The 23,496-nt window shown below is 44.5% G+C and overlaps 4 protein-coding genes across 6 annotated transcripts in view; 3 read left to right on the plus strand and 1 right to left on the minus strand.

Annotated features, from left to right (window-relative positions):
* Positions 1 to 3,930: 3,930 nt before the first annotated feature.
* LOC101758032 lies at positions 3,931 to 4,514 on the plus strand. The gene has a single exon (XM_004975748.2). It carries the CDS (start codon positions 3,991 to 3,993, stop codon positions 4,228 to 4,230), a length of 240 nt encoding a protein of 79 aa, XP_004975805.1. The 5' UTR covers positions 3,931 to 3,990; the 3' UTR covers positions 4,231 to 4,514.
* Positions 4,515 to 6,428: 1,914 nt separating this feature from the next.
* On the plus strand, positions 6,429 to 7,060 carry LOC101757629. Its single transcript, XM_004975747.4, has one exon. The coding sequence runs from the start codon at positions 6,557 to 6,559 to the stop codon at positions 6,797 to 6,799; it is 243 nt and encodes an 80-aa protein (XP_004975804.1). The 5' UTR covers positions 6,429 to 6,556; the 3' UTR covers positions 6,800 to 7,060.
* Positions 7,061 to 9,362: 2,302 nt separating this feature from the next.
* On the minus strand, positions 9,363 to 13,813 carry LOC101758856 (probable protein phosphatase 2C 41). The gene is made up of 6 exons (XM_004975750.4): positions 13,687 to 13,813; positions 13,345 to 13,530; positions 11,961 to 12,203; positions 11,604 to 11,880; positions 9,958 to 10,112; positions 9,363 to 9,858 (listed from the first exon to the last, which is right to left on the minus strand). Exons 2-6 carry the CDS (start codon positions 13,381 to 13,383, stop codon positions 9,718 to 9,720), a joined length of 855 nt encoding a protein of 284 aa, XP_004975807.1. The 5' UTR covers positions 13,384 to 13,530; positions 13,687 to 13,813; the 3' UTR covers positions 9,363 to 9,717.
* A 5,955-nt stretch (positions 13,814 to 19,768) lies between these two features.
* The window catches only part of LOC101759255 (cryptochrome-1), a 4,578-nt gene continuing 850 nt past the window's right edge, over positions 19,769 to 23,496 (plus strand). The window contains exons 1-4 of one of the 3 annotated variants that reach the window (XM_014805560.2): positions 19,769 to 20,455; positions 21,396 to 21,614; positions 21,915 to 22,621; positions 22,725 to 23,486. In XM_014805560.2, coding sequence (XP_014661046.1) covers positions 20,104 to 20,455; positions 21,396 to 21,614; positions 21,915 to 22,621; positions 22,725 to 23,486 — 2,040 coding nt within the window. In that variant the 5' untranslated portion in view covers positions 19,769 to 20,103. Of the gene's footprint in view, positions 20,456 to 21,395; positions 21,615 to 21,914; positions 22,622 to 22,724 lie in introns of all 3 variants that reach the window. The other 2 variants (XR_215534.3, XM_004975752.4) reach the window with 2 other exon arrangements.

The following is a 23,496-nucleotide window of genomic DNA, read 5'->3' on the forward strand; positions in this document are numbered from 1 at the left end:
GATCAGATAAATTTTCCAAATCTATTGGTGAACTTTCAGCATTGTGGTTTGAAACTGTTGTACTCATTGTTGCTCCAACCAAATGAAAGTTATGCGGCTGGTTAGGAAAATAACTCATAAATCCACCAGGTGGGTGTGTCTCTTTGTCCCTTAAGTAAAAAAAATAACACACATCAGAAATTAATAGTGCCACCATGTGCAAAAATTGGGGTACCATCAACTTATGCATTCTGAATGCACCTAATCAGATAGTCCTAATAATTTTAGCACTACCAATATGCATCTCAGTTTCTTATAACAGATCACATTCTGTAATCCTATAGGGAATCACTACAAAGTGTGGTATATAACATATCACTTTTGTTATGTGTTCAGAACCAAATTCAGAGCACAAACTGAGTGGTTCACACCAAACTGAGCACAAACTGAGTGGTTCACACCAAAAAAGAGCTAATTTAACAGCACCTGATAGCAGTTTAACACCATAAATTCAAGATATGAAATTAGCATTTGGAGTAGTCCTATAGTTTAAGCATTGCCGCTGACAAATAGAAAGTAATATACAGAGCAGACATTCAATCAGAGCAAAAGATTCTACTGGAAGAACAAACATTCAGAGCACACATGGGTTAATTTACGGATAGAGCTTAGTGTTTTACCTTGTTGGATCCCAATTCGATGGAGTACCAACTCCAGGTGCTTCCCACCATACTGGACATGGGGAAGGAGGGATTGGGAATCCATTGGAGGAAGGAGAGCCACCAGATGTTGGAAATCCCCATCCGGTGGAGCCAAATCCGCGACCAGCAGGGAAGAGGGCCGCCGCCGAGTTGGATGAGTTGGGTGCTGCTGCCAAGCTGCTTGCACGCCCCATGAATGCTGCCGCCAAGCCGGTTCCACGGGGAAGCCTGCTCCCCATCGCCGCCGTCGGAGCGGCGGACGTCCTGGTATTCTCCGCCGTCGTAGCCTTCTTCTTCGAAGCCGGTGCCGCCTCCTTTGACATCGGACGGTGGCTGGGCAGCACAGAACGACGACAGACAGGCAACGGCAGCGAGGACGGCGGAGACAGTCGACGACGAGGCAGTGCAGCAGAGATCGGTGGAGATGGGCGAGGAAGAATGGTGGAGGCGGAGAAGGATGAAGCTGAGACATATATTGGGGATTTTGGCGGCAATCTTCACCTCTCTCTCGCGCGCGCAGCTGGATCCGCGAGGCGACGAAGCGAGGCGACGCCTCCGTACAACGCGCGGCGAGCCGGCGTCTTGGCCTGGGAGCACGAGCTCGGGCCGTCGCGTGGTGAGGCGACGCTCATCTTCTCTTTCCTCCTTTACTGCTGAGCGGCGGGGGGTTTTTTGCATTTTGGAGGCTACGGAGACGGGGCTTACAGCCCCGTTGTACGTGCCCTCACCTCATGTGGCTGGCCTCCAGCCTCGATGAGCGGCGTGATCATTTAACCGTGCCAGTGAAAGAACCGAGTGGAGTAATAGTTTACTAGAGTTGGTGATATCATCCACATGCAAGAGAGTCTGAAAACTAAAAAAATCATAACTCTGGAACCGAACATTCAAATCAAATTTTGATTGTACCATTAAATTTATTATAACAAGAATTTCGATTGTACCATTAAATTTTTTATAACAAGACCACCTGACTATGTTTGAGAATATTTCAAAAAATATTTTTTTATACGGATTAATTAGTTATGAATACTGTGAATAAATACTTCAACACCACGAACAAATAATTATTTTCTGCGAACAAAAAGTTAAACATGTTTTTAAGTTTATATTTTTTACTTGATGCGTATGATTGTTTTGTTCCACAAGTTTGTATAATTTGTTACATATGTATATGTCTCACAGAATATGCTACCTTGATTAAAAAATGTGAATAAAAAAGTTCATTCAAATATAGTTCACCACGGGCGCGATTATATGTCACCCAAGGTGACAATTCTGCACTTGTCACCCTCTATATGTTCTGTCCACCACGTGCGTGTGCACAGATTAGTGGGCTACTTTTAGCCCAATAATTAGCGCTTGAAGGAGCATGTACCCACTTAATTAATCACATGGTGGTGAAGGATGCGTGCAACAATTAGTGAAAAGAAAAATCGTGCAAGTAAGAGTTAGTGGAAAGAGCATGCATGCATGCTAAAAAGACAGAAATGATGACCTAACCCACGTGCATGTAAATCTAAAAACTAAATTTTAGTTACACCATTATGTTTATATTACGATCGATCTTCAAAATAAGACCCCACTTGACTGTGTTTTGATAATATTTAAAAAAAATTAACATACACATTAATTATTTCTAACTAATGGGAACAAATACTTGAACACTACGAACAAATTACTATTTCATGCGAACAAAAAATTAAACATGACAAACAAAAAAGGTACGACGTGAAAAAAATATTGAACATCACGAACATCTGATTGTGTAGGATAAAAAAGAAACCGAATCATAGTGAATAAATAAATCCATATCATCGAAACTTAATCTACAAAACTAAACAAATATTTTAATAAATCAGTCTAAAAAACTAGAACCACACGCAAACTAGTTATTATTACTGACGAATAATTGAGTTTATAGCGATAAAATAATTTAACATTATGAACAAATATTATAACAACACAAACAAATTATTTTTACTATCGAACAATTTAGTATATTAAGCAAACAAATATTATAAAAATAAGAATAAATAAGTTTATAAACAGGAACAAAATGCATACGCAAATTATAAATATAAATTAAGAAATAAAGAAAAGAAAAACAAGTGGAAAACGAGTAAGAAATAAATTGAAATAAAAAATAAAACAAAAAATAAGAAGAGGAAAAACAAAAACAAAAAGGGAAAATAGAAAAGGTTAAAAATAAAAAATAAAACAAAATAAAATAAGTCATTATACCTAATTTGGCATGTGCATATGTGCATGCAGGTATGCGGTATTAGCACCAAATATAGCTAATAAATAGGGTAATCAAGATTAGTTTTATCTCTTGTTAGTTGGTTCTAAGGTGACTTATTTTATGGGATGGAGGGAATATATGTAAAACAAATCTACGAACTCACAGGACTAATTTGGATACAAAATAACCTACCTAAAATAAGGAAGAAAAAATAAAACGGAAAGAAAAAAAATCATATTCACGTGAGAATGGAAAAAGGAAAAATAAAAGAAGAAAAACTAGAAAGGAAATGAATAGAAGAAAAAAAGAAACGAAAAAACATGGAAGAAGAAAGAAGCGTAAAACGAGAAGGAAAAGTATCGGGAATAAAAAGTAGCCAATGAAAAGATGGATAAACAGAAGGTAGACAGGAAAAACCATAAGAAACAGCAAGAAGGGAAATAAAAAAAGAAAGAAATAGGAGAAGGAGAAAATAAAAAAGTAACTTGTTGGGCTTTGACATGCTTGCATGTACAACCATATAGCAAATCAGTAGCAATGCACATGCATCAAAAGAAGAGGAAGATGAGATAAAAAAAAAAACTCATGCAATAGTCACTCTCATATCATGACTTCAGCTGTCAGATCTCAAATGACTCACTTCTCCTTATGTCTGTGCATGCGAATAGTTAGGCGCCTCACATATATGGTTGTGGACTGGTGCAGCAATTGAAACCAACATCCCGGTACACGTTCTTTTCGACAGGTGAATAATCATAGTATATGTACAGCTTTTCCCCATCGATCGGGACGCGTCGATGTTCCCAAGTCCCAACGATCCCCGGCCCGTCATCGTAAGTGTATGCCACGCAGCTTGCGCGTGCACTGCAGGAGGGTCTTATTGATTGCTATGTGCACAGGAGTGTAGCACTCGTGCATCACGTTGCCCGCGCTCGCGTCGCGTGGCACCGGTATATATTGGGCGTGTCAGATAAGTGTCCGTATCGCACCATCGAGGCTGTAGCTTGATTAGCTGCACAGCGGAGACACAAAGGCGCACCTTGGTGGCGCGGCTTGTGGTTCGCGGCCATGGCTTTGGATGCCGAGGCTCTGCGGGCGGCAGAGGCCGCCGTTCCTGGCCTCGATGGCGCCGGCACCGCAGTTCAGTGGTCGTCTGGGGAAGGCGGCGGCGCTTCGGCGGCGATGATGGTCCCCGCTGGTGTGCCGGTGGTGCTCTGGAGCGACGACGACAGGAAGATGAAGCGGGAGCTGGTCGCGTGGGCCAAGGCCGTGGCGTCCATGGTCGTCAGGGACTCCATGCATTGCTGAAGGAGCCTTGTTTGCTGTCAGGCATGATCCATGGGGCTGGTTCGGCGCGCGGTCTCCATGACTCTCAGTTCACCCATTCCCGGCTCGATCCGCCATTGGTGGCACACCTTGTTTCTTCTTTTTTTCACGAGCCATTTCTTCTTGGTGGAGTTGATCAACTAATTAATAGCCACGACGAAGATTGCCCGTGTTATGATCTATTGATCATATGGATTGTACACATACTTCAGAAAGAATCAAATAATAGACTATATTTTCGCAGAGTTTCACTAGAGGCGAGGTTATTAGCACAGAGTAAATAAAATGTGGTGTGCTGATGGTATATGTAATGCCATCTTCTTGTTCGCGACCTTTGACCGGATCCAGGATAATTAGGGGCCAAATAAAAAAATATCATATTGTCAATTAAGGGTCAAACACAATATCGTTGACAACCAAATCTGACATGAAAACAGGAGGACCGTCCTGACTTTTTTGGTTGACACCGGTGTCTTTTTCTGACATATGTTTTCTTATCCTAAAAGATTTACAAGTGTCAATTCTGAAGGTTTTTATTCGTGCTGAATTTACGAGTTTCGGTTAGCAAATGGTCCAGTCCAGGCCGCTCCCCGTGACCGTAAGGAGCTACTGTCACGCTTAGTACTCATGATGATCGCTTGCCAATGTGAAGGTCATTGTCCTGACTGCAGTGCTGTGGTTAAGGGCCTTTCTGACAGATTTTAATCTACTTCAATATGAGTTTCATTTTTAATAAATAATGTACCATATAAGAAAAACGTGATGAGATGGCAAACTGGCAATACAGAGTTACGAGGAATCAGAGAAAAGGAGTTTCATCCAAATGAAATAGTGTACATTATTTCCAAGTTATTGAAAAGCATTCAATACCGCACTGGCGTGACCCGCTCTGATCCGTGCGGCTAGTTTCATATGCGTCGGCAGATTTTCAGATTGACGAAGTCACCACAGACGTGCGTTGTCAATAGGCACGTCACCGACCACTAAAATAATAGCGCATATTGATTCCTGAAATAAATCTAAAAAATACGAGCACACATGTCAAGTCGAGGACTGGTACTCGGATGTACAGGTTTCACCGCAAGGAAGCTGCTTAAGCCGAGCCATAAACGAGTAGTTTTATTGTGAGTGATTACATATATATAATTCATATGGTAAAAGTATAATGTAACACTTAAATGAGATGCCTTGCGGTCAACGTGGTTGTTTAGAAGCGACCGGCCTGGGCACAGGAGTGCTAAGAAAAAGACAGAGACGGAAATGAAACAGGAGAACTCTACGATCCCATGGTCAGAACATATACAGCCTAGTACCTGACATTAAATTTGATTTTGAGGGGCCGGGGCATGTATATTTGACAATGTAACGCGACGACGCTGACGAATCAGTCGCAATCGTCTCACGTGGACACCTGGTAGTAAAGTACTTCGTAAATCCAGGGCATGCCGGCCACACCTTGCCTAAACAAGATTATCCCCACCCTCCAGCTGCGGCTTGGGCATTGGATCTCTCGAACTGCCAACGGCCTCAGTTCACACTCAGTGGCTTGGCGCGGCTTGGCGCCACGCTAACTATCGGTACGCGTCGGTCGATAGCCCCAACGCCCGGCGACGAGAGCGTCATCTCACGTTCCATCGCTGTGCCTGCAGCGCGCGCATGGAATAGAAGCGTCGATCCCCCGGCCGGACGCCGCAGCTGACCGCGACGATGATGCTACGTGTGATCGCTCAGGACCAACCAACTCCGGCGCAACCCCAGCCGTCGGATCAGGGCCCCAGCACGAGCGTGGTCATGCTAGTCCGCGAACACCTAGCTAACACGGGCGCCTACATACGTTTATAGCTCACCACCACCCAAACCCGGCCAACCACTCCGTTTGATTTCAGCGTGTGTCGCGCAGCGATCTCCGGAAAAGGTGACCGCGACAAGGATGCGCCACCCGCGGTGAAAGCAGCGTTGCGCGTCCGCGGGTCGGACGGGACGCGTGCTCACACTCGCATCGCACGTTTGGCGGCCGTGCATGCATCGACGTGTTCCCCAGGCAGCGCGCACGTAGCAGTAGGATATATATTCTGCTGGTGCGCGCACGTGCTACTCGTGCATCACAAGGGCCCGGGCCTTGCCACTCCTGCACCTCTGGTATATATAGAGCGTCTCAAGTGTCCTGCTGGTTGCATCATATCCAACCAACCGAAGAAGACAGTACAAGCACAAGAGCCCAGAGCAGCAGAGCTAGTTTCTTCCGAGTCTCCATTTCTCCCTGACGCGAGTTGCTTGGTGCTGGTGCGGTTGCTCCAGTCGTTCAGCCATGGCTCTGGACGCGAGATCCCTGCCAGCGGTGTCCGTCCCCGCCCTGGACGACGTCGGCGACGCGAGCCCGTGGTCCGGGAACCGCCGCGGCGGCGGTGGCGCTCCGTCGTCCGAGACGACGACGGCCGTGGACGTGGACGTGCCGGCGCTGTGGAGCGACGAGGGGAGGATGAAGCGGGAGCTGGTGGCTTGGGCCAAGGCCGTGGCGTCCATGGCCATCAGGGAATCGATGCACTGCTAAATTGCGCGCTAAGCAGTAATCAAGCACGCAATCATTTGGGGGCAGCGAGCGAGGAAATTAACTAGATCCTTTTTTTTCCTTCTCTTATCTGTGAGTCCTTTTCTTGGCGGAGCGGATCAATTTACGCGACGAAGAATGGCCGCCCTCCGTGGTGGTGCTTCTTCCCGGCCATGTTTGTTGTTCGATCGATTTGTCGATCGGCCTGTACATGATTTTTTGGAAAGGATGGAAGAGAATTTGACCAGGATGTATATTTTTCCATGTCCTCGTTGCTCGTTCGAACTGTACGGGGGAAGTTGTGTTCTGGTGACTGATCCCTTCCGACGATCACCAACTCTCTGAGAAACACCGCAAACTGTGACACCAATCTGTAGATCACACCGACAGTTCAAGCTTGTGTGCGGAGGCAGGCAGCACACTGGTCACTGGCAGCTCATGGTCATGGGTGGCCTCTCCATGTCTCTGCAGTCCCAAATAGTAGATGTTTTGGACATCGCCGTCGCCTCTGAAACAAAACATTGACTGATACATTCTAGTATAAAATGTCTAAAAGACATATAAATGATTATGTACATATTAGTGACTGGAGGGAACATTAAAAGACATTTAAAATCCAAGGAGTGTTTTGTTTCCAAATAGTCAAACTTTGCATATCTTGACTATCAGCTAGTAAAACTAGATAGGTACTCATTCCGTCCCAAAATGTAAGTATTTGTAGTTCGTCTTAAATCAAACCATCTTTAAGCTTTTAAAAAAAGAACAATGATATTTAAGATATACAATTAGTATTATTGGACCCATTATGAATACATGTTCGTAGCGTACTTGTTAGATTTGTTAGATGTTGTTTAGTTGGATCCATCATGAATACCCGATTTCTTTCGAGGAAATGACTGATGGAAATGCACTAAAAGCTTGAGATCCCAAGAACAAGTAACCAATGACTGACAAGGAAGGAGAAGAGGGAGATGGGGGTAGGGGAAGAACAAACTGCGGATGTCGACTCCATATGCCCCCCTGGTATCTGTTCCACACCAGCACGAGTCAACATCTAGCTTTTCCCCCCAATTGTTTTCACGAGAGGATAAATTTGACTACAAATTCGACGTCAAGCGATTCACAGCCATATAAAAGTTCTAACCAGTGCGGCAGCGCCACCTTGCTAAACTAAAGAAGATTGCCCCAGCTGGCAGCGTGAGCTGCGTGCCAACGACCTCACCAGACACCAGCAGTGACGCCATTGGACCGGGACGCTTCGGTCGTCGATGAACACAACTCTGCCTCCGCGCTCACCACACTGCGCGCTTGATTATTTCAGCGCGTTTTCGGCTCTTCGCCCAGCGACCTTCGCAAAAAAAAAAAAGGAAAAAGAAAAAGAAAAAAGAAGAAGAGAGAGTTGACAAGCTAGGAAGGAACGCGATGTCAGCGTCGCGGTTTTTGGTTGCGCGTACGTGCTTCCCTTCCAGTATGATAATGTAGTGCTGGTATATATAAGCACGTGGTGCTCGTGCGCCCTTGGTACATACTCTACATATACAGCGTGCGTCGAGTGTCCTGGTTGCACACTTGCACCAACCAACCCAAGACAGCTTATCGGCTGCAGCGCAGAGCCTCTTCCCTCAAGTGTGCTAGAGCGCTTCTTGCCCTTCTTCTCCTCCGTTTTCTGAAGCTACGTTCACGTCAGTTCTAATACGGCCATGGCTCTGGACGTCGGTTCCCTGCTATCGGCGGTGCCCGTCCCCGCCCTCGACGCCGGTGACTGCAGCACGCCGAGGCCGTGGTCCGCGGGTAACGGCGGCGGCGAGGCGGTGTCCGGGGCTGTGCCGGTGCTGTTCGGCGACGACGAGGCGTTGAAGCGGGACCTGGTGGCGTGGGCCAAGGCCGTGGCGTCCATGGCCAGGGAATCAGCGCAGCAGTTCCGGTGCTAATTGAGGATTCATTCAGGCTTTACTGTTTCGTGTAGCGAGGAAGTACACTGCTCCTTTTTTCTGAGTCCTTTCTTGATGGAGCCGTGGTGGTTCTCAACCAGGCAACCAAACCATGACCATTGATCATTCGGCTTGTAGCCTTTGTACATGTTCTCCGGAAGGATGTTTCAGAGTTTTTTCACCCATACACGGTACACCCATGTCCTCTGGAACTGTCTTGTCCTACAAAGCCACAATGTTTTGGTTTTCGCTATCCCCCAATTTGGCGGCTGGGTTTGGCTGTCTGCGGTCTGCACGAAGACTGGGATTGTGCTATTGATCACTTCTCACTACTGACTATCGGGATTGCCCATCGAATCCAATAAATCGCGTTCCACTTACACAAGGTTCTATTTCAACAATCTAACTTACAGCCATGTTGCTTATGAAATCCCCCATTAGAAATGGCCTTATGAACAAAGGAGATCAAAGTTTTTCAGCCATAAAAAAGTAATGGAGGGGTTCCACACTCTCGATGTGCTGCAAGTCAAGCAGGCACTATTTCCACATATTCTTGCCTGTCCATGGGAATTCTTCGGGTATTATCTGTCATTTCCTCCACGCGTAGCACGGAATGGATTTGGTAGGGGGAAGACTTTTGTAAACTTTTTTGTTATATAACCTTGCAACTATAACTATCCAAATGTCAACTCTCAACCTACTCTCACAAATTCACAACGGAGCATGGTTAACTTCAATACCTGCAACCATTATTTACAGATGATAGCTATTTACATAGCTCTAAGGCATCCTTGTACATTTGAATCGCCAAACAAAGAATCCTAGCACATTTATATATGAACATAAATGGAGCCGACAAATCCTTTACAACCAAACACCCCAGTAACTATTCTTTGGATTACCACTGCCATCGTCAGGTGGCCTAAGTCGTGCCGTTTAACTCATTTCTGCTATTGATGGCAACCCGTCCGTGGGTCACCTGCGATCAATTTATGCCTTGAACCGAACAACAATGCACGATATATCATCTTTACTGTCTCTTTTTAACGCTTCAGCCGTTAATTGCTTGGCAGCTGCATATGGATCCTTGAACCTTTTGGCCACATCAACAACTTCCTGATTGTTCATCACCTGGTCGATTAAAGAAAATTGTTAAGAATGCAGCCATGGATATGGTTTCAATCAGCTATATTGGCTATTTGGACAAATATAGATATAAAAAAGCCACACCTTCCATAGACCGTCACTCGCAAGGACAAGTAGCTCGGCAGTGTGATCTATGTTTTCAACTTTTATATCGGGCTCTGATCTCAAGAGTGATTTTAGATTCCTGTCTCCAAAAGCTCTGGAGACAGCCAACTGACCACATACTCGGGGAACATCTCCTGAAATTTATAGCGTCAGATTCAATAGGTTGTAAACAGAAAATTTAAATTACATAGTTCTGTTTATTTTTAGGCACGTAATTTTGCTTAATTGCTTATCTAGGTACTGCATATTAAAAGAATTAAAGAGTTCCCACGTGAAAGAAAAATTATTAATGTTATCTTCCTGCAACTATGACTATATTGGAAATTAACATATGCTAGCTTCAAAACAAAAATCCATGTGAAGTGAGTGGTTTCCACAGAGTTGATCGTGACAATGTGTATGCACTCGTTAACAATCTTCAAGTTAGTGCACTTAGTGATTTCAGCAATTATCCGCAAATATTAGTGCTCTGCCACTGTTTCAGTAACCAATAGACAGCTGTGTCACATGTCAATTTCCCACTAAACAGCTTACTAGTCAGTTGTAGTATAAGTAATCCACCCTTTTTATTAAAATTAAAAAAAAGTAACCGACGCACAGACCAAACATGTGATTCAAAGAAGAGAGGTAAGGCTATCAAAGATTCAAAGATGAGCATCTGCAGAAAGAACATCACTCAATGACACAAGGAACAATATAATGATCTTGACTTCAAGTATATACCATTACCCTGAAGAGAACCTGTTCTATCACATCTCAAGTTCTCAACGAAGGATCTGGTGCAATTTATGTGGAAAAAGAATACATAGGGCTAGAGAATGGTTTGCCTTCTGAAAAGTTAACAGTGAGGAAATAATCTGGGAACCTTTCAGCCTTTTCACCAGTATTCCTTTTTAGGGAATGTGGACCAATATTTTTGTTTTAAGAATACAAGTAATGACATTACACCTAACTAGAGTTAAGACTCATCAAGATTAGCTCATATGTGTCAGTGCTAAAATTGTATTCTTCGAGTTTAAATGATCCCTTGTAGTGACCCCACAAGATGCCTTTTAGAACCAGAGAGTGAGCTCATAATTGACTACCATATTTCATCTAAGCTGTTGAAATGGCAGTGATAGTCTTAATCCAAAATTGCACTGCCCATAGCACGTTGTTGTTTCAAAATATCACAATACAAGAAGTCTATTTGAATCATTTTCTCTTGCAATGCATCATTAAGCCATTAGCAGCATTCTTTTGCTACCAAATGTATGCTTTTTTTAAATATTAGTATATGATGTGCCACAAGAAATTTACATCAAAACATAATTTGCAAAGTCTTAATAATAAGCTAACCACATGGTGTTGTACAATGTACAATCAACACGAACATCTGACTAGTGATAAAGATTTAAATAGAGTAATCATGTCATTAAACTTTTCTAGTGGAATTTTTTTTATTTTCCATACTTAAAAGCCTTTCACTAATAATCCATCAAAAGATCATTTCACGAAGATTTGTATTTAAGATGTCCAGATGCTCTGGAGCATGACCAGTGAACTAAATATCAAAACAGAGTAGGCAAACCAATCATTTAAACCAAGGTACCATGCTTAAAGATAAAAAAGGATTGAGGACACACCTGGCATGTTTGAAACAAAGCCACCCCTATTTTCAATTACGCTACGCTCAACATTCGGATCATGGTCTATTGACATCTGTATGGGTTGACCGCCTTTCAAAAGAACAGCTCTTGAATCCCCAACATTAGCTACCCACAACTTCCTGCCGTTTACAAGAATGGCAGTTACAGCAGTGGAGCCACCTTGTCCCAAATCTGGAGTATGCGACAGAATAGCTTGGTCTGTTTTCTCGTAAGCTTTTATGATCGCTCTATCTGTATGTGTCCAAAATTCTTCCTAAAATAGCACAATAAGAATAAGATCACCATAGTGCTATCAAATCGATCCTCATTGGTGAACAGTTGCTAGAAACTTACTTCGTTCAAAATATTTGAAAACAGATTCTTCTGTAAGTACGCAGGAACGGTATCTCCTAGATGACCATCATAAATAGCGAAAAGACCAAGCTCGTTTCCCTTCACTTCAGCAAAATCAGCGACATGGTAGTCTTCCATTGGATGATTTGTCTTCCCTCTTACAAGGTTATAGCCATAGCAGACCTTAACTTGTCCCTGACAGCCTTTCCCTTTACCAGATGCTGTTGACCCATGCCCGGTGAACTGTATACAAGCAGAACAACAAGGAAAGTGATATGGTTGAAGTGCTAATGATCACTGGCGGAGCCACGTTGAGGCCAAGGTGGGCCGTGGCCCCCCTTGCTCTAGAGAAAATTCTAAAAGAAGCCAAGAGCACTATTGTATGCTTGCCCGGAGCAGCTCTAAATTTGCATGCATGCATGCATATCCACACTCTCACACCCTTCCTTGGTTGCTCTCCCAATTACATTTGTTCCTAGATGCCTGGAGTAGCTGTAAAAATTTGCATGGATACACTCTCACAAGCACTTGATGCACACAAACAAAATACAAACTTCATCTGATCTTTAAGTGTACTCTATCTCTTCCTCACATTAAGTTGTAGCGCTCATAAAACTTCACCATCTCATGCTTGCTCGCCGTCTTGCGGTGCTAGCTCAGTACCAACAGTGCAAAAGTGGCATGCCTAGACTGCTAGTGTGCAAGCTAGTCGTGGCACAATCTTTTTAAGACAAAATCAGGGGACGTCTCACCCCCTGGTCGAGTTCGTTTCTTTTTTGCCTACTGGCAATCCATTTGCTTTCTCATGCTAGTTATAGTTTTTCAACGCAGCTAATTAGATAGTTTTGCTTTACATAATATATATAGCACTTGAGTTGTGTAGCTATATATGAGATTAGGGTGAAATTGCCCCCACCCCCCTGACTTCAATCCTAGCTCCGCCACTGCTAATGATATAGAATGCAATCGCTTGAGCTCCTAATTTAGTTCATGCATACTTTTGAGAATGCTTCTAGGTGGAGCTTAGAGCAGGTATGGTGAACAATTGGTTAAACTAGCCTGATTAGAAGCCAAGGATAATGAAGATCTCTTATGTGAACAACTCAATGGTAGTGATTATCATCAAAGCATACTGCACACAAACTTCAACAAACCTTTCTTCGACACTAAAATTTAAGAGCTATTATAGGAAATAGTAAAAACATTTAATATTTTCAGGATGATAAACTAAAGCTTAAATTTAAGCAGGACAATTCACTATCTGCTCTAACTGTCATCCTAATACATACCTAATTGGCAAAAACTACAGAATAATTCCATACATACAAGTATATATGACGCAAAAGAATGATGAAATACAGCAAGCCATTAAAAGCAGACTCACCTCTGAGAACCCAGCACCAAAGCAGCAAAACCTTGCCATACGTTCGGGATTCCCTCTCAAAAATAAAAGAAAAGGGGAGAAAATTCAGAAGCCCCCCACAGCCACCGATGCTTCCCTCGGGACACAGGTCGACTTCGCTCACGACGGTCCTCCCTAAATCGCGCCCTTTTCATGGAATATCGCACCCTGAAATCAAGCAGCTATTCAAATTTCAGATAAAAGCAGATCCAGCAGCAGCGAAACCAGACGGAGAGTTGGACAGCAGAAGCGGAACAGAGAATTGGACGCTTGAATTTGAGAAAAAATCGGGGGAAGAAGCGCAAGGGAACAAATCAAACTTACCAATCCTGGAAGGAAGATGGGTGCGAAGGCCGGAGCTTTGAGCGGTCGAGGAAGTGAAGAAGCAGAGCTTCTCTTCGACGCTCCGTTTTTATTAAAAAAATGTTTTTTTTCGTCGGGTTTGCGCGTCTGGACAAGAAAGTCTATGGGGAGGGCCTTTCAAGGGTCAACACTCAACGCGGAGCAGCCGGCTGGCCCACGCGCAACGAAGACCCGGTTGGTAAACCCTCCGCTTTCTACTCAGCCACTGAACGGTGGGTCCAATAAAGTGGGGCCTGTGCGTCATTGATTGCTGTGAGATGGAGGTGGGTGGGTGTGGCCTGCGGAAATGGAATTGAAGACTTCGGGGAAGCAGGTGGGGCGCCTGTTTGACTAGCTTGTCTACGGGCCGAAAACGGGCGCTTGCCCTTCCGTGGACGTGGCCCATGGACTAGGTGGGCTTTGATACACCAATTACTCTTGAAGCTCTACTCTATGGGCCACTTCCTCATTAGGCCTGCCTATTAGCAAGTTATGGGCCACGGAGGCTTTTGGCACCACACCATCAAATGCCGAATTTTTTTATTTTTTATTTTAGTATTTTGTAAAAATATATAGCCAAAATAAATTGCAAATCTATACATATACCGCCGTTTGAAACGGCGGAAGCAAGGTAGCGTTAGTTGAACCGGTGGTATTACCACCTCCTCTAGGCAGTACACTTATAAAAAATCATAAATAATTCATATGAACTCGGATGGAGATAAACTTTATATGAAAAATTGTAGATCCCGACGAGATATACAACTTTTTAGCTCGAACTTTTTTCATTTAGTGTTATCTTTATGCTTAAATAATCGACACAAGTTTTAGATCTAAAATTCAAAAAAATTTAAATTTGAAACTGGGCAGTATACATTTAAAAATTCATAACTAATTCATATAAACTCGGATAGAGATAAATTTTATATAAAAATTATAGCTCTTGATGAGATTTACAACTTTGTAGTTCAAACTATTTTCATTTGGTACCATCTTTATACTCAAATAATCGACACAAGTTTTAGAGCTCTGAAAATTTTAATTTTAGCTCTGAAACTTGTGTCGATTATTTGAGCACAAAGATGGCACCAAATGAAAAAAGTTTGAACTAAAAAAGTTGTAGATCTCGACGAGGTCTACAATTTTCATATAAAGTTTATCTCCATCCGAGTTTATATAAATTAGTTATGTATTTTTGAAAGTGTATAATTTTCATATAAAGTTTATCTCCATCCAAGTTCATATGAATTAGTTATAATTTTTTGAAAGTGTACTGCTCAGAGGAGGGAACTTACCGCCGGTTCAACTGGTGGTACCTTGCTACGGTACATCTTCTGCCGTTTCAAACGGCGGTACAGGTATAGATTTGCAATTTTTTTGTTTGGCGATATATTTTTGCAAAATACTAAAATAAAAAATATAAAAAAATCCCAAATGCCATACTGGTTCCACTTCCAACCAAGCAAGACTAACACTTGCAGCCCACTTATCGTCAGTTCATTAGCGCACACAAAATTTTGCCATGCAAATAGTGGAAAACTATAATTTTGCCTCGTGTTGTTTTCTGATTGCTCATCCTCACCACTATTGCTACCTCTTTTGCCTTGGTCTTTCTGATCCTGTCCTTCCTCACCTTTGCAAGATGAGAGAGAACGGCGGTGGGACGAGGGGAGCCACAAGGAAGGCGTCAGGCGGAGGCGCGTAAGGTTGAAGAAGACAGCAGTGTGCTGCGCGCGCGTGCCAAGAGAAAACAAAGTGTGTAGGCTCATGCATTTCCGCCTGGAATTTGGATTAAGTTTGGCGTGGAACTGGATTCGATAGTTTGGCCAGTTCGTGCCCATGATCCCCAAGGAAGGTCCAGCCGTCCAGCGCAGGAATATGGTGCGGCACGCTACCGGTACAGTGTACAGGGGTGTTGGCACCGTGATACGGGGCACGTCAGCTATAGGTGTAGATGAGGACCACGTCCCCATCCCCGGCGCGCGCGAGTGGCGGCCGGCGTCTCTGGCGACGCCGACCGCATCAGAGCCAACCAAGACCAGGGCCGGGAGGCGGAGGGGCGCAGCTAGGCTAGCTAATGCTTGCACGGACGGACGACCGAGGAGCCGGCCCGGCCGCATCACCTCTCGCCGTCATGGAAATAGCGCGGCGCCGGTGCCGTCGCCGTCGCCGTCGCCGCGAGCGACTTTATGCGCCCACCCACGCAAAAGCACAAATGGGCGCGCGCGGGGCGGCGACAGCGACGCCCCCGAATGGGAATGGCATCCGCGCGCTCGCGCTCCCGGCCCGGCCCCCACCGATCCATTCCCCGCTCGAACGCACGGCGCGGCGCGGTCGACGAGAACGCGTCGCGCACCCTGGCGGCACGCTCCTTGGTCTATGCCGCGGTGCGTGCGTGGTGGCCGATCGAGCAACGAATCGGGGGGGTTCGCGGCCGGGCCGGCCGGGGCGTGGCTGGCCTATGCTCTCTCCGGCCGGCCCTGTTTTGGAGCAGGCGCGGGATCGGCAGCGGTCAGTGCTCGGGGTGCTTCTTTTCCGGGCATGAGGTGACACTGACAGCGCCGTGGTCATGTGACAAGTTTAGATAGGTTCTCTTATCATCTACAGCGAATATATTCGTCACTAGGATCTGGATGCAACAAAAAGCAGCAAGCCATGCGTCCCTGCCGCCCGGCTCCCTTCCGTGTGTCAAAGCTGCCCCGGAGCATTTTTTTTCCCTGGATCGATCGGCTCGTCTTTCCGGTTGTATTGTAGGTCAAGCGCAAGTGCACAACACTCTCAAAAAAGAAAAGAAAAGGAAATGCTTGTTGGCTATTAAAGTATATAACCTGTTCATACGACCAACCAAGTGTTTTGGGCAACGTGGTTATAGATAAAAAACCAGCAAAGTGATTTGATCTCCTGATCGTGACGGACTTGTAGTACAATATACAACTTTCTTTTTTCTAGGAAACAAACACATTAAGCGCATATTTCCACCAAGTTGTAGGTCAAGCACAAGTTGCATGCGCCCAAGAAGGAAATGCTTGGTAGATATAACTTGTCCGCACGACGACCTTGTTCAACCAAGTGTTTTGGACCCTTTGATCATTGATGAAACAGACAGCCAAGCGATTTGATGTGTTTCGACATTTGATCTCCTGATTGTGACGGAGTCGTACAAGTACGCCGCAACTTACCTCATTACATGTACTCTCTCTGTAATGGAAGGAGTTTTGGTTTATCCAAAATCAAACTTCTTTTAACTATGATCCTGTTTACTAAAACAAATACACCAACATCTACAATATCAAATTAGTTTTTATGCAATCTCCCTCAAATATAATGTGATAATGCATTTAGTTGGTATTGTAGGTGTTAATATATATATTTTTAGAACAGATCAAATTTAGCAAGTTTGTCACTAGTTTTTGATCAGAGTCAACCGTTATGGGTAAGACTCAGATAGCTGATGAAGGAGACAGAAAATGTTTGCCAGGAAGGCCACGTTGACCAGGATTTTGAAAGCCGATAGAAGACCCGGGGACCCGATCCGAAGCAAAATCGACTCCACGGTTAAGGGAAAAACGTGGAGATGTATCTTAGGTAGTTTTTAGAAGTTTCTGTAATAGCTCGTGTCGTAATCGATTAGGACTTTAGCTTGCTCTAGGGTATAAATATAAACCCACGAGCTTTGTAATAGGAATCAATCAACATCAATACAACAAACCTTTTCGGCATCCCGCCACCAAAAACCCTTAGAGTAGAAGTAGAGTAGTTTCGACGAGTTCCTTTCTACACGCACGGTTGCATCGGTTTCGATCTCTGCGAGCTTATAAGTATCGTCACCCGGTCATTGTGACCTCTATCAGAACTTTCTAAGTTAAGTCTTATATTCTGATATTGTTGTGTGGCTAGTTATCGAGTTATGTTAGATTGCAAACCAACGTCCCTAGGCCTTAGTCTATACGTTGCTTGTCTTCGACAGTGCTCAAGTTATCGAGTTTGCTCGTATCCATTTAGGGGTTGTTTCTAGGTGCTTTATCGGGGTTTCCTTAGATTTGCAAGTATAAGTCCCTAAGCTTTTGTAGATACTTCTGCTTGTCCTTCGACGATGTCTCACATTTATCAAACGGCTTAGATCTGGCTAGATTGTCTTCATCGGCTCCCTTGCCCTATTATCAGATCGTATCGGCTGATAGATCTTGCATGCTTTTAATGCTTTACGTATGCCAGGTACGATAGGTCTTTACCTCTACCTCTCGAATCGCTAGCCGTCGGGCCTCTAATGTCAGTGTGCTACTATTAAGAGCCGATGCTTCGGTCGAGTCTTATCCGTATCTCACGGAGTGCGATGACATCACTGAGTCGTTAGGACTAACGGATCGAAGTCGTTGTCCTCTCACCGTGTCTTGTTTAAGTTCAATACGCGGTCATGACATCGATTAGATCTTGTTACCTTAGCTCGTTAAGCGATAGGCAAGAGGCCTGTGTTAATTGTGCTCTAGCCTTTTATGTTGTCAGATCGAGGTTGATGCCCTCTCATTCATGTTGCCTTGTCTAAGTTCAATACACTTATCAAGTCATTAATTAAAATATGTTAATGTATCTGGCTAGCGTACGGTTGTCATCGGCTGATCCTTGTTGCCATGTTCTAATCTTTTAAGCTAGTAGATTGATGCCTTCACCCTCTCATCGGGCTACCTTGTCTAAGTTTAATTACCTGGTCATGACATCGGCTAGATGTGTTGGCTTATCTGATTAATGCGTGGTCAACGGGAATCCTCTTTTATGGTTGTTGTGCTTTAATGCTTTATCGTAGTCCGTCGGCTGACATAGCCTATTGCACATGCCATAACTGTCTTTATTTATTTACACCGCATGTTTTACATAACATCTATATTGTGTGGTGTTTATTACAAGAACACCTACCTATAAGTTCGAGAGGTTTCGCCATCGATCGGCTCAAGATTTTAACGTTTACCTTGTTAATTACATAGGTCAAATTGACTGGCACGCCCTCGCACCTGTACGAGCTGATTTGAAGTCTGCACCGAAATTAAGCAGATCTCCCAGGTCCGCCATGTTGTTCAACGCAGAAGCCTGAAGGTCAACAGACTTAGTGCAAAACTAAAATGTCTTGCATTTTGGAATCATGATAGGATTAGTCCAGCGTTACAGCATGTGACCCTTATGATAGCACAAGAAAAAGTTTGAAGTAACAAAGCAAGCTTTAAATAAAGTTTAACTTTGCATTGGATAAGAAAAAGTTTGAACCAACCAACCAACCTAAGAAAAATGGCAAAGTTTTAGATGCATTACTTTGGACACAATAGATAGAAAGTTAGACACATCATTTTTTTCTATATGCTTCAAATTTCTTCCTCCAAACTTTAGGGAATACCTTTTTTTTCCCTTGAGACTTTAGCCCTCGCCTTTTATGCTACTGTATTTGCATTGTTTCAGGTCTCTTCAATTATTTTGAGACCTTATCTTGTTTCAATGAGAGCGATGGGATCGATTCCTTCATTTTTTCGGAGACTTCTTTTCATCTAGAAATCTCATAAGCTCCACTAGACCATACTAGCCATTTGATATATTGCGCTGTTTTATATTGATCGCTGCAGTTTTCTATGCTCATATCAGCATGTTTTATAACTGTTTTTTTGTGAGTGAGTCCTAAAACGTTTGGCTGTTTCTACCAAAATCAAGCCAATTTTGAGTCTAAAATTTGAGCCTACCAAAATTCTGCCAAACCATTTCATTTGTATGATAACTACCTTTTGTCATGCACCACGTTCGATCATATCCGACTTGTTGCATGCTACGTTCAGGGATATATTCATCAATCCTAGTTGGAAAACATGACATTTTTCCGGATTCTGCAAGACTTGAACTAGTTCCTGAAAAATTGCACTCTAATAATTTTCTATTAAACTTCATAATTAAAATTGGCTCTTGCTCGATTATACAGCTTAGGCTGTTTTCTCCCCTTTTTTTGGTCACACATATTGTTGTAAATTGTAATACAAATGGAGGGAATATTATATGGAGGAAGAGGGTGAGGACCAGCAAGACAAATGGACAAGGAGAAAAGTTAGATCAAATCCAGCCAACCAATCCCGATATCCACAGCCTCTTTCTCCATTGGACCAGAGCTGTCCCAACTAAAACCAGAACTCCAGAAGCACCAAATGCAAGAGCACCAACACCGAACAAAAACATAATCAAATTGCGAGCCAGAAATACAAAGAAAAATATTACTCCTACGACTCGTGCGCACACTCCTCAACTGTTCTTGGGAATCTTGGGAGGAAGAAAGTAGAGAGTTCCCTGAGCTCCTTGCCAGTTCTTGCTTCATGGTTTCTTGAGGTCCTCTCTTGACCCAAGAACTCGGGGGGTTTCTTGGATTGTCCTGCCATGTCGGTCTCGTCCTCGCCCATGTGTGGCGGAGGGGACACCGGGATGAGGATCGTGGTGTGGTTCCGGAGGGACCTCAGGGTGGAGGACAACCCGGCGCTTGCGGCGGCCGCGCGCGCCGGCGGGGAGGTGGTGCCGGCGTACGTGTGGTCGCCGGAGGAGGATGGCCCTTACTATCCGGGGCGAGTCTCCCGGTGGTGGATCAGCCAGAGCCTGCAGCATCTGGACGCCTCGCTCCGCCGGCTAGGGGCAGGAAAGCTCGTCACGCGGAGGTCGGACGACGCCGTCGTCGCGCTGCTCCAGCTCGTCCGCGACACCGGCGCCACGCACGTCTACTTCAATCATCTCTACGGTTTGTTCCTCTCTAGCTCAGTTTCTTCTAAGCAAAGTTCTTTTTATATTGTTATTGGTGGACGGTCGTATCCAGGATTCCACTTGGTATGTTCATGCTTCAAGATTGACTTTGAATTTGGCTCGACTTAGATGAAACAAAGCAAGTTTACTTTCTTTCTTTCTTTTTTTTTCATCTGATTTGCTCCATGTTGAGCGGATCTGCCACATCACTCTAACAATAGATTATTAAAGTAGTGCTTGATTTTTTTAAGGGACGGCAAGAGTTTTGCCGCGAATTTTTTTAGACGAATATAGTAGTATTAACGTATCTAGTAGCATACCATCAGAATCCACGTGTCAACTGCTTCACAATTTAACAACTTTGAACCCTGGTCTCAAGTCTTGAATCTTGACACACCTCCACATGTCAAATGAGACGACTCACCTCGAGTCTTAGGAGGACTAAACATGAGCTAATTATAAAACCAATTGCATAGATGGAGGCTAATTTGCGAGACGAATCTATTAAGCCTAATTAGTCCATGATTTGACAATGTGGTGCTACAGTAAATATGTGTTAATCATGAATTAATTAGGTTTAATAGATTCGTCTCGCGAATTAGCCTCCATCTGTGCAATTGGTTTTGTAATTAGTCTATGTTTAATACTTCTAATTAGTATCTAAACATTTAATGTGGCAGAAACTAAACTTTAGTCCGTGGAACCAAACACCCGCTAAATTCCCAGCATTTCACCGTCTCCTTCCTTAATCCAAAAGTTCTTTGCATCCCCAACTAACAATCCGAATGAGGTATAGGTATATGCCCAATTCCATATATAGTAGTAGGAGTACTTTAGTTTTCAATCCATTAATTGCTTGTTCTGGAACCAAGGGATCTTTGCTTTAAACCTTTGAGACCACCACATCTAGCTCAATAACTGTGTCACCATCTTTTCAGACCCGATCTCACTGGTCAGGGACCACCGGCTGAAGGAGATGCTGACGGCTGAGGGCATCGTTGTGCAATCTTTCAATGCAGATCTGCTGTATGAGCCATGGGAAGTTGTCGATGATGAAGGGCAACCATTCACCATGTTTGCCCCGTTCTGGAACAGGTGCCTAAGCATGCCGTATGATCCCCCCGCGCCACTTCTGCCCCCAAAGAAGATCAATTCAGGTGCTTGGAGAACAATCATTCAAAATTTTTAGCTTCTACTTGTTCAGAATAATTTACTAATCCCAGATGTTATGGACTTCCGGTGCATCATGCTCTGTATACTTTGCAACAAGAATCCACACAATCGACGCTCAATTAAAATACTGCAATATCTATGCTTGTCTTCAGGGAATAATGTACCATAACTGCCCCCTGTCCGCTTACTAGTAATCATTTATTGCTGGTTAAGCATAGTATCATAAGCATTCTGAAGCAAGTTGACATTGGAATTCTTCAGTTGATTGGCTGAAATTTTGACAGGTGACTTAACAATGTGCCCATCGGATGATCTTATCTTTGAGGATGAGTCAGAGAGGGGAAGCAATGCTCTTCTGGCCCGAGCATGGACACCAGGATGGCAGAATGCAGACAAGGCCCTAACGGCCTTCCTCAACGGTCCACTGGCTGACTATTCAGTGAACCGCAAGAAGGCTGATAGTGCGAGCACATCCCTACTGTCACCTCACCTTCATTTCGGTGAGCTTAGCGTGCGCAAGGTCTTCCATCTAGTTCGTATGAAGCAGCTTGTGTGGAGCAACGACGGCAACCACGCTGCTGAGGAGAGCTGCACCCTGTTTCTCGGTTCCATTGGCCTGCGGGAGTACTCCCGGTATCTGAGCTTCAACCATCCAAGCAGCCATGAGAGGCCCCTCTTGGCACACCTCAGGTTTTTCCCCTGGGTGGTCAATGAGTGCTACTTCAAGATTTGGAGGCAGGGAAGGACTGGGTACCCGCTTGTTGATGCTGGCATGAGGGAACTGTGGGCGACAGGGTGGTTGCATGACCGGATACGTGTGGTGGTGTCAAGCTTCTTTGTCAAGGTCCTTCAACTTCCATGGCGATGGGGTATGAAGTACTTTTGGGACACTTTACTGGATGCTGATCTTGAGAGTGATGCACTGGGCTGGCAGTACATCACTGGCTCTCTTCCTGATGGCCGAGAGCTTGACCGCATTGACAACCCTCAGGTTCGTGAAACTTTTAAATTCTGAATAGATTAGGTTATTAAGTGATGGAAACTAGAACTGAATACTGATTCACTGTCATGGCAATCCAAATCTTTAATTCCAGTTTGAAGGCTACAAGTTCGACCCACATGGGGAGTATGTGCGACGGTGGATTCCGGAGCTTGCAAGGCTGCCGACAGAATGGATACATCACCCATGGGATGCACCTGTTTCCGTGCTGCAAGCTGCAGGAATTGAGTTGGGCTCCAACTATCCTCTCCCCATAATTGAGCTAGACGCAGCCAAAGCCAGGCTGCAAGAAGCCCTGTCAGAAATGTGGCAGCTGGAGGCCGCATCAAGGGCCACAATGAACAATGGAATGGAGGAAGGCCTCGGAGACTCCTCAGAGGTTCCACCGATTGAGTTTCCTCGAGAATTACATATGGAAATCGATCGGCAGCCAGCCCAGGCAACGGCCAATGTGCCGACTACTGCTCGGAGGCGTCAGGATCAGATGGTGCCTACCATGACGTCTTCACTGAACAGAGCTGAAACAGCGGTTTCTGCCGACCTGGGGAACAGTGAGGATACTAGAGCACAGGTTCCGTTTCATGCACATATCGAACCTCGAGTTCAAAGGGAAGATGCAAATGCAATCCAAAATGCAGAAGGCCCTGCTCTTAGAATCCATGGTGTTCACCAGCCAAACTTCTTTCAGCAACCTCAGCATCGTAGGCGAGAAGCTGTTGCGCCATCGGTGTCCGAGGCGTCAAGTAGCTGGACCGGAAGAGAAGGCGCTGTAGTCCCAGTTTGGTCACCTCCTGCTGCATCAGGCCATTCAGAAACTTTTGCTGCTGATGAAGCTGACGTTTCTAGTAGGAGTTATTGGATAGGCA

Source organism: Setaria italica, chromosome VII (assembly GCF_000263155.2).
Source record: "Setaria italica strain Yugu1 chromosome VII, Setaria_italica_v2.0, whole genome shotgun sequence".
Lineage (NCBI taxonomy): Eukaryota > Viridiplantae > Streptophyta > Magnoliopsida > Poales > Poaceae > Setaria > Setaria italica.

What these genes read in the sequence shown, in the direction of transcription:
- LOC101758032 (XM_004975748.2), top strand. Translation starts at nt 3,991, where the DNA reads ATGGCTTTGGATGCCGAGGCTCTGCGGGCGGCAGAGGCCGCCGTTCCT.
- LOC101757629 (XM_004975747.4), top strand. Translation starts at nt 6,557, where the DNA reads ATGGCTCTGGACGCGAGATCCCTGCCAGCGGTGTCCGTCCCCGCCCTG.
- LOC101758856 (XM_004975750.4), bottom strand. Translation starts at nt 13,383, where the DNA reads ATGGCAAGGTTTTGCTGCTTTGGTGCTGGGTTCTCAGAG. An exon ending in TTTCAAATATTTTGAACGAA is followed by an intron (nt 11,881 to 11,960) that starts GTAAGTTTCTAG and finishes GTGCTATTTTAG; the next exon opens with GAAGAATTTTGGACACATAC. An exon ending in CTTTGTTTCAAACATGCCAG is followed by an intron (nt 10,113 to 11,603) that starts GTGTGTCCTCAA and finishes TATAAATTTCAG; the next exon opens with GAGATGTTCCCCGAGTATGT.